This window comes from Rhipicephalus microplus, chromosome 2 (assembly GCF_043290135.1).
Source record: "Rhipicephalus microplus isolate Deutch F79 chromosome 2, USDA_Rmic, whole genome shotgun sequence".
Classification (NCBI taxonomy): domain Eukaryota; kingdom Metazoa; phylum Arthropoda; class Arachnida; order Ixodida; family Ixodidae; genus Rhipicephalus; species Rhipicephalus microplus.
In genome coordinates this window covers 238,345,507-238,355,751 of record NC_134701.1, presented here as the reverse complement: position 1 = coordinate 238,355,751, position 10,245 = coordinate 238,345,507, and the positions used below count along the sequence as shown (strand labels likewise).

Below are 10,245 nucleotides of genomic sequence, written 5' to 3'. Positions count from 1 at the left end.
GCGGGCATTAACTTTGTATGTTAAATAAGGTTTGAAGTTTAGATCACGGCAGTATCCCGTGGTGCACTCGAAAAAAAAGAGTGAGAGACGGAGACTACTTAAAACAAAATGTTTATGATATTTTATCTCCTAAACAAAATGAACCTGTTCTGGTTATGTATTTATTGTCAATAAGGCTTCTATTCTGGATGCAAAAACATCATAAACACTTTGTTTGAACTGGTCAGCGCATTCTTTTCGTTCCGAAGTTCAAATAAATTTTAAGCTAATAATTGCAGCAAGTGAAAGGTGAAGTAATCTATTAGAGACAGTCGCGACTTCAGTAATAAAGACTGCTTTATTTTTGCACAATAAACACAGTTCACACAATTAGACTGAAACATTTAGAACACCCAGCCTCAAAGGATTCTTACACAATAAAATTGAGTGCACGTACATGCTGGGTGTCTGTGCTTGTGCAATTTGGAGAACTTGCAGCATGGGCACCTGCACAAATAAAGGCTATCTTTTCACACACTAAAACGTAGGTAAAAACCTTATTGCATTCATTCTCATAAACATGAATCACAAGAACTGTTCATTAGTTTAATGTAGGGTTGAAAGGTAGCAGGGTCCGTACTGGTTTCAGTAGCCCAAATACAAGGGAATTTCAAGGTGCTACTGAAGGTTTCTTAAGGATATAAAGCACCATCCCAAGTAAAAACCTTTTTTGCAATAACCACACTTCCAAACCAACATGGTTATTTATAAATTAAGAATACAAAATTAGCTCACACACAGCACTTCATTAAAGCTTTGGCTGCATAGAAATGGTGGATACTGTTTGAGCTAGAAGATGTGTGATTTCACCTTGTGAGCTACTTTCATGACAGTGTTTAATGTGGAAGAGTAAAAAATAACAGAACTGGTTGAGGTAAAGTCAAATAACCCAGGGAAAAGTTGTAAGTGGACCAGGTGAAGAGATGAAACTAATAGCAGGAGAAAAACAAGGTTAAACACTGAGCGTGAGCCATCACAGGAGCACGGCCTGCACTCTCAAAGTAACCTGAGAAACATTTACATATACACAACAGTTGCTCTAGTCCATATCAGAAATTATATGCCATAAAGTTGAAGATTTTTCTGAGAACGAAAACAAATGTAGGAAGTTGAAGGGCTGTGCAAAACTACTGTGCAATTTCAACTGTTTTCAAAGGCTCCAGGCATTTGTACACCCGGAGGTAACCACAAGCAGGTTTCAGTCATTGACATATGGTATGGTTAATAGACAGCCACATAAATGCATTTTGTATCAACCTACATAATGATATTCATGCAATATGCAAGGAGACTTATTGTGGTAAAGGTTAATGGTGCTCTTACGCTGCCTATAAGTCAATAAGAGGGCTAATGCATCGTACGAGCCAAAGTTAAACCAAAGGCCTAGGCAGAATAAAGAATATGAAGTTTTTGTGAAGTTTTCTCAAGTATAACTGAGTAAAAAGCTGTGATTTCCTTCTTACTTTACAGAGATTGGTTTTTATTTACTCTAATGATATAGCCCTATAGCATTAGTTAATGAGGCTGGACACTACACATACATTGCACATACATGCATACATGGAGCAAGGAACTTAGCGGTCAGTAAGGTTCTTACATACCAGATGGCACTACAAAAGAGGGTGGATGACGTGGGTCACGCACAAATTTTCTGAGCAGCGACACTGGCCACCTCAGCAGATTTCCTAGTCTCTACACTTTAGAAAAATCGCAACCCAACATTTGCGAAGGACCTGCTTGCCCATCAGTGTTTTATCCTACAAGTGCACGCCTCTCTTCACAAACACCTAACAGAAAAGGAGGTCATCAACAGGAGTAAAATTCAAACTGGAGTATATCCCATTTAAAAAACAAATTACGTGCCATGTTCTCTACGTGCTATCTGAATTCCTGTTCCTACTGCAGAGGAAGTATTATACTCTATTACATTAGCTGGGGCTGCTCAAAGCATCCCCCACATTTGACACACACAGAAATGACCCTGACACACACGTTGGAGCAGAGGGAGGCGCAAGTGTTGAACAGGCGGCTAAGGCCAGTGGGGCCCTCAACTGAGGCTCCCCCCCCCCCCCTGCTATAAGTCACTCATACTGCAATCAAGTTTATCTGTTCTATACAGTTTTCTCACACATAATTGGTCAAGCCACTTCTCGTCAGGTGGGCCAACTCATATTTGGACATGGTACTTTCTATCTAGTTCCAAGTTGAAGCTTGTGACCCATGAGAAGTTAATATATTATTAACTTTTCCTGTGACTTTGATGTTTGAGCACTCTTACAGTGGGCTATACGAACAGTGCATTCACTGTGAATAAAGTGTTTTCTTTTTGACACCCTTTGGCAGTTCAGGTGCTTCCATCTCTCTTATGTTGGACAAGCCTTCTCGGATGCCTTCAATCTAGTCGGCGCTAAGACCGTACACCATCTTGGAAGCATATACTGGCTTGATGAAATATTTGAAACAAAAACAAATGAAACACTGACATGAAATGAAGGATTGACACATTGTTGCCACAGTTCCCTTTCGACCACATGGCAGAATGCTGCTTTTGCAGCATTCTGCCATGTGGTACAGTGCATTGTTGAAATTTACTATACTTTTTTATTGCCTCATCTATATGAATGAATCGTCGGTCGGTCGACCAAAAAATTGTACCTCTATCACTTCCAATTGCGTGTCAGCCAAAGCCCGCATAAGATCACGTGCCATCGAAGGCTCACAGTATGGGTATTGGCTGACACTTTGCAAAGGAGATGACGCAGAAACGAGGTAAATCAGACACTTGTCTTGCCTGTTTTACGAGTACTGTACAAACAGCTTCTAACATAATTCAGTTCGATTGCAAGTGATCTCTACCCCTGTCAGTGCAGTGCTTCGTCACAGTGCTCTTTAGTTATTCATTTTCTGAGGCCTGCGATTCCAAATGTGTGCATTTACACATTAAGGAATTGCGCAGCAAGAGGATAGAGTTTATCTTAGCGATGCTTGCGAAGCGGCTGTATGATGTGGTCCCACGTCAATCTGCAGGCAGGGAAATAGTGGAGCACAACTGACATCGCTGTATAGAAGCAGAACTCGCTGTTAAAACACAATAGGCCTAAATAATAATACCAGCACACTACGACAAGCACGCCACGTGGTTTACCGCGAATGGCACTCGAAGATATGGACGTCAGTTTGTTGAAACATTTCCTGCTGGACTCGGTCTTTACCGAAGTGTGACTTAGAGTTCTGTGCGGCAATGTACACACACTTCAGAGTGAATACAGACTAGATGCAACGCCTTCGCATGAGTGTTCATAGATTCTGTATTCTTCTCTGTTCGACGCGAGAAACGGTTCGCGAGAGGTTCACGTAAACAGGAGTGCGAGCGGGTGTTTCAAGGCAAGGGCCACAGCATGCCACTGAAGCCTACCGGTCAACCAAGTCAAGCGTCTGCTTTCATCAAGTTCATGACGACCGCTGGCAGCCTCGTCGTTTACTTCACTGTTGCCCTGACTTCCGGCAGTCAGGGTGCCATGACTCACGAAGCTGTTCACCATGTTCAGATCTAGGATAAAGAAGCAGAACTTAAAACTAAAGGCAAGATCTCTTACTGAGGTGACTATACATGAGGAAATCACAGTCTTATTTGAGCGAGAAATTGTTTATTCACCTGTTTCACGTATTTTAAACTGCATATTTCTTGTGCTGTTGGAACAGTCCGTGACCCTTCAACAAACTTGTTGGGTTCCAGGAGGTAATTAATGTGTTGTTCAAAACAATAAGAATTAGAAGAAAACTGTCGCCTCTGTCTTAGAAGTGAAACAAGTAGCCACCCGAACCACCATATGATTATGAGAGACACCGTAGTGATGGGGTCCAAGAATTTTGACCACCTTGGTCTCTTAAACGTGAACCTAAATCTAGGCACACGAACTTCAAGCATTTTCGCCTCCATCGAAAATGCGGCTGCAGCGGCCGGGTTTCAATCCCTCGACCTGCGGGTAGGCAGCTGAGTGCCTTAGCCATTAGACCACCGTGGCAGGTCTGTTTAGCCATTACGTACGTCTACTCAAAGCTTAATGCTCAATCTACTCAAGGCTCGATCTACTCAAGGCTCAAGGCTACTCGGCATGTGATCATGTTTGTAAATAATACAACACTGAAGTGTGATGGCTTAATTGTGAAAGTCGCCACAAGTTCTCTTTCTGGTGTCATGGTGAACTCACCAATGGCAAAACTCTAGTCATCACAGACTGAGCATAGTAATTTCAGTCGCTTTCCAATATTAATAACTGATCACAACACTGCATTACAAACTGGCTTGGTTACGACATAGTTCGAAAACCAGCATTATGCAAACGTCACACGTATGGTGCTGTCTTAAAATGTGCTGTCCGAGAAATTATAAGCACTTGCCATCTTTAACCTACTAGTCCTCCAAAAATAAAACCTACTGTAATTTGGGTAGCCCAGAGTGAAGGTTAAGAACACTTTGAATGAATATTCACTATATAGTGTGCACTCTTATTTTCTTCCCTGCCTGAGACAAAAAGATTGCGCTTGACCAAGTACTGCAGGCGATTGAATAGCTTCATATATTTCTTTATACTTTAGCAGAATAAAACGTCATTGTGCACTTCTAAGCAGCCGTTACTTATTTTCGACTGCAATTCACCAGAGCACACCATGAAATAGAGGTATGCTCAGCAAAAGGTCTAAATGTGGCCGTACTGCCCACCTGCTCCATAACGCATCATTATAAAGCAGTAAACTTTAGTGGTCTGTTCAAACTTCAAGACGCATCTTTTCACAAAATTGCAAGTTATGTTACCCCAACTATTTTACAAACTATGTCCTGGATTGTTTTTCAGAGTTGTGACAATTAAGTGTCACCAGGCTCAGCATTCAAAGACGTTTGAAGCAGTTGAAGCATTCTTCAAGAAGCATTTTGTCCACTAAGGCTCAAAATTTTACTGTAAATATGCGGCATAAATGTTGAGATTCACAGTTATTAGTGTTTTCCTTCATCGACACAGCTGACAGGAATGTTTTTAGATACTGAGAAACTAGGAGCTGGCATATAGAAAAGATTTTGGTTTGGATGCGAAACAGGAAACTGTAACGTTGGCAGGCCCTTGTTATCAAACCGGATGATTTCTGGACTGGTGAAGTATACGGTGTAATGGGAGGCTGTCTAATCGGGACAAGGTTGAGAGAAATTTGATAGGAAAAGATTTTTCAATGGCTACACGGTAGCCTTGTTCACAAGTTAGCTGGAACATATTGAAATGCTTTTGGAACCGATGCAAAAATCCGCCTTATCCAATGCACCGTCTTCTCTACTCCGATTGACTCACATGGCAGCTACAATCTCTCTGATTGATTGAAAATGTGACAGTTTCACATACTTTGATGACCCAATTTGACAGCGTACAGAATACATATAAAAATAAAAAAAGAACCTACATACTAAGCGACCATCTGGAAAAAAAGAAATGTCCATGCAATATGGACACTTATGACACTTGCCATAAAGACAAGTAATAAATCTACGACGTCTGGCCACACCTAATGTTTCATTATTCACATAAGTGAAAGTTAGGCCATGCCTTGTAAAGCTACAGGCTATCTTTGTTCTCAGTGGCAAGCGTTTGCATACAATCAAGGAAAGAAAGTACTACATGTTAGTCGACAGCTTCATACTTTTTATGCTCCCTCACAAATTATATACCGACGAAGCTAACTTTTCATCTATCGGGCAAGATACTTACCAGACTCTGCCATGACCTGGTTGGCTGGTGACGCGGACCTGAACAACGCAGCAGCGTGACCCGACTAAGGCGGTGGCTCGGGCGAATCAATTTGCATCTCGCCATTCCGTTCACCGAGCCTGACGAGGACGGCGCTGGGCGATAGACTGCCCAACACTTCCTTCCTTCCTGAGATCAGACACAACCGTGTGCCCTCATATGATTATTACACGGCCTTGCGAGAGAACTAATCACTACGTTAAAGATTCAGGTTCGAAAAAAGTTGATATTCAGTGCGCAGGAACGGGCAATATTCCGGCAACATTCAGAGTCAAGGTGTTGTCGAAACAAGCGAAATAAAAAAAATACAAGAATTTTTTTTTCTTCTGGAAACGAAAAATGTGCCGACGTCTAGAAATTCTGCTTCCCCCAATTTCTATAGTACTATCAGTTCGACTTGCAAAATAGTTTTTTGAGCTCCAATATTCACAGAGACCCGATTTAATGACAAAGCACTCCAGCTGTTGTCAAAGTAAACTCCTAGATTAAGTCATATGGTGGCTCCGCTTCCTCAATTGCTCCTTCCCGCAAGATTATTGGCATGTTATACTTGGAAACAATGGATATAAAAACAGCACAAGAAAAAATACATTTTAGCACACGTAGTTTGCAATTATTCTGCAGTTTGTTCTCTTACGTTGGGAGAACTAGATTCAAAGCTGCTTCGACTGACCTGTTCGCCTGTCTAAAGTTAAGACTTCTTTACTGATCTTTGCATACTTTTACTTAAAACTTTCCTGGGGAGATGAGAAAAGTTCACTTTAGGCGACGAGTGTTACATTTCTACGTAGACGTACATTCTTTTCCTTTTTTTGTTCATCATTTACGTGTCATATATCTGGGACTATTAGCTGTTCAGAGAATTCACATTCGGCGTGTTCAAAACACTTAATGAAGTTTTAACTCCAAATCAGTGCTGAAGTCCAATTCGACTGCTCTTCACTATGAACAATATGTTCATACTTGAACGTTTTGCCAGAAAGTGAAGAAGGAAATATAGTTTTCTGTGCTCAGCAAAATACCTCTTAAAATTCACTTAAAATTAAAAAGAAGACGCCTATAAAACAGAAACATGCCTATAAATTTATGGAGGATTAAGGCATGAAGAAAGTATCAGTGATCACCTCCCCACAATCACACCTTATGTCAACTCACCTTCGACATGGATGGCTGGTTTGTAGTTGGGCCAAGGCAGCTTGCATCCAGAAGTGTGGCACTCGAAATCTGGCAGGATTCTTTCAATCTGCAATAGCGCACAAACTATAAGTCACGAACTCATGGCGTTCGCGAGACAGAAAGGGTGCAAAGTAAAGCCACAATATACGAACACAGTGACCGGCAAGTGGCTCCAACCACTCCCACTTAAAGGACTCCCTCACGCCCCCGAACGCATTCATAAGCTCATCGGACAAGGCATCCCCTCCTGTGTTGACCGTGGAAACACAGAAACCCTGGATCATCGATCTCCTGCTCCACTGTCCTGCTTTCAGCGGGGCAAGAAGCAATCTCCTGGCAGTCTAGGCTAAGCTTGGCTTCCCAAGGACAACATCCAAGCATCTGATCTTCAATTGCTACTGGTCGACATTACAAGGCTCCGAGAGCACTTGTAATTTTTTTTCTCTCTCTCTATCAGGGGCGAAGCTCCAGCTACTTATACTGTGGGGACGTCGTAGTCATAGTAGCCAGCTGCATTGCATTGCATGCCAATAAAAATGGTATCACAGCATATCCACGGAGCGAATGATGATGAGCGGGGCGAAGCGTCCGTTAGTCAGTCCGTCCGTGCTTCAGTGTGCCCATCCGTGCATCTGTCCACCTGTGCATTCATCCACCCGTGCCTCGGTTCATGTATCCATACGCTTTGCTCCATTCGTCATCATTCACCTCCTTGATATGCTGTGATTTTTTTTAATTAGTAGTACATTTTTTAATTAGTAGTAGTGCATTAGTACACTCAAGAAAGCTCTTCCAGTTATAGCATCTGTACCTTGTAGACCCACGTTAACCTTCAAACACTCTTACGCCAGGGATCGAATTTTCTTTATTAGGCAATACAGTGAAAGCCTGACCCACTGTAAAACCTGATCGTGAAACCACCCAGTTCAGTGGTAGCATTACGCCATAGTTGTGTAGATGGTATGCTTTCATTTCATCAGCGCTTCTCCACTTTGCGGGCTTTCGCGGATGGTGCTTGCCTTAACACTTTTTTCTACTCGTTATTTCCTGACACAATAAAATATCTGAATAGTTTAACAGACGATCTACTTAGTAGTTGTTACCAATAATTATCAATTTTTTTCTTATGTTGTGAAATCGCTCTTGAAATAAGTGTTTGTATTGCGCATCTTGAAAATGCGCTTCTTTAAAACGTACTTATGCTTCTTTTCAAAATGTTATGGTGATCTTAATAATGTATGTGTGTATATTTTCAACGCAATCTTTTCCACAGGTTAAGATTTTGCTACCCCCCCCCAACATAATGCCTCTATGGTGATGCAAGTAATTTCTTAACAAACAAATAAAGAAATGGAAGATCATACGTATAGTGGGAAACGATGATAAGCAAAGAACGAATGAGGAAGCTCGATATATCGCTTTAAAATCAGCACGTAACGAGGCGGACATAAATTATGCCTCACCTGACTTCCATGTATGATTATCATGTTTGGACGTTTCATTTACCTTCGTCGTCTATTCACGTCATGCGATACCGAACTTGGTATATGTGGACATTGCGAAACAGCCGCGAGTGCATATGAGCGTAGCATGTGTCATGTTTTACATGACACGCATGTCATGACTAATTATGTTTGGTTGCGTCATTTACCTTTGTCGTACATTCACCTCATGTAATACCAAATTTGGTATATGTGAAGCTAGCAAAATGACCACGAGTGCACCATAAGTGGGGCATGTAGTCATGTTCTTACATGACACGCATCTCATGATTATCATGTTTCCATCAGTCATATAGCTTGGTTATCTATTCACGTCCCGTAATACCAAATTTGGTATATGTGGTGCTAGCGAAACAGCCGAAGTGCATCTTGGAGCGAGGCATGTAGTCATGTTTTTACGCGACACGCATGTCACGATTACCATGTTTCGACGTGTCATTTACGTTCGTCTCAGTTTAAATACTACACACACAATGGGCAAAGGCCTTTCTAACAGTAAGCTGGCAACCAAACGGATTGCCATAAAGGTCACGATGTATCTGTGAAAATACCCCACCTAATGATTTCTTCCCTATGGAATTGGGACCACAAAGTAGGGTTCTGTCAAGGTAACGTAATGAGCACAATTGATATATAGCCCAGCTGACACCTGTTATTAGTAAACACATTCTTGTAAGCTCAGCTACACATCATCACAATGGTTTATGCCAGCAAACACTCCAGAATTGTGGCAAAATGCAACCAAGATGAATGAAATAGTTACACATATGAAGAGGTGCAGTGCCATGGAATCAGTTGCCAGAGGCAAGGTATTGGTGCTATGATCCCTGTAAAGCTCCATAGCATGTACAGGTAAATCCACTTCCACCAATAATGTTATATTAATTCGGTGAAAGGCTAGTTACAAAATACGCACATGAACCAACGGCAACTATGATGGCTACTCTCTACGTGAAAGACATTGCAAAAAATTACACCATCTCTCGCTAAAGGGGACCATGCGTAGATACGAAGCAGCTTACACTGGCGGCAGCATTGACGCTGGCACTCATCGCGGCATTGCGCAGGCGAGAAACCTGGGGAGGCGCAAAGCTTTGAGTAATAGACCGGTGTTCCATTGGAATATGCCAATCGCTGCTAATGGGCAATGAGAGACTGAAGACTCCAATTGCACACAGAGACCCGGAGTCAGATTTTAGTTTATGCGCACGCTGCAAATTTTTATTGTTAAACAACGCACAAGAGAAATCTCTCACTAGCACTACAAGATCCATTGCCTAGTAAATATATATATATATGGGGCGGCCAGTAGTAACAGCAGACAATTTTTTCAATCAAGAAACTCGTCAGCAGACGCTGCTTGCGTCAACATTGTGAGGAGGGAGGGGGAGTGTAGGAGAAAAGAAAGAGCACGCACACCCACAAGTGGAGTGCGGACGCCACTGAATTAAGCTCACTCACAAGATGCTTCTAATCCAATAGGGAAAAAAAATGGAGGGAGAGGAAATACTATAGCTTTTCTTTTATGTATTGCATTTCTTCTTGTTTGTAACCTTGAACCAAGTCATAACCACCTAACAAACTAGCCCAACAGTATTGTTGACTACCTGGCAGTCAATACCATATCCATTTCTAATGCAGCCACGCTGAGGTGGTTGCCACATTAATATGCAGAGTGGTCAGGCTAGTGCAAATGCAGTGCACATGTGATTACAATATGCCTCTTCTCCAGC

The 10,245-nt window shown here is 41.9% G+C and overlaps 1 protein-coding gene across 2 annotated transcripts; it reads right to left on the bottom strand.

The window, feature by feature from the left end:
• Positions 1-318: 318 nt before the first annotated feature.
• Positions 319-9,933, bottom strand: LOC142775845 (uncharacterized). 2 transcript variants are annotated; one of them, XM_075878075.1, is made up of 5 exons: positions 9,276-9,933; positions 6,990-7,077; positions 5,796-5,963; positions 3,455-3,589; positions 319-486 (listed from the first exon to the last, which is right to left on the bottom strand). In XM_075878075.1, exons 3-5 carry the CDS (start codon positions 5,806-5,808, stop codon positions 410-412), a joined length of 225 nt encoding a protein of 74 aa, XP_075734190.1. In that variant the 5' UTR covers positions 5,809-5,963; positions 6,990-7,077; positions 9,276-9,933; the 3' UTR covers positions 319-409. The 2 variants fall into 2 exon arrangements, with proteins under 2 accessions (XP_075734190.1, XP_075734188.1); XM_075878073.1 differs by lacking the exon at positions 5,796-5,963.
• Between the last annotated feature and the right edge of the window lie 312 nt (positions 9,934-10,245).

What these genes read in the sequence shown, in the direction of transcription:
- LOC142775845 (XM_075878073.1), bottom strand. Translation starts at nt 9,353, where the DNA reads ATGGAGCTTTACAGGGATCATAGCACCAATACCTTGCCTCTGGCAACT. An exon ending in CACTGCACCTCTTCATATGT is followed by an intron (nt 7,078 to 9,275) that starts GTAACTATTTCA and finishes GCGCTATTGCAG; the next exon opens with ATTGAAAGAATCCTGCCAGA. An exon ending in ACGCTTGACTTGGTTGACCG is followed by an intron (nt 487 to 3,454) that starts GTAGGCTTCAGT and finishes TTATTTGTGCAG; the next exon opens with GTGCCCATGCTGCAAGTTCT.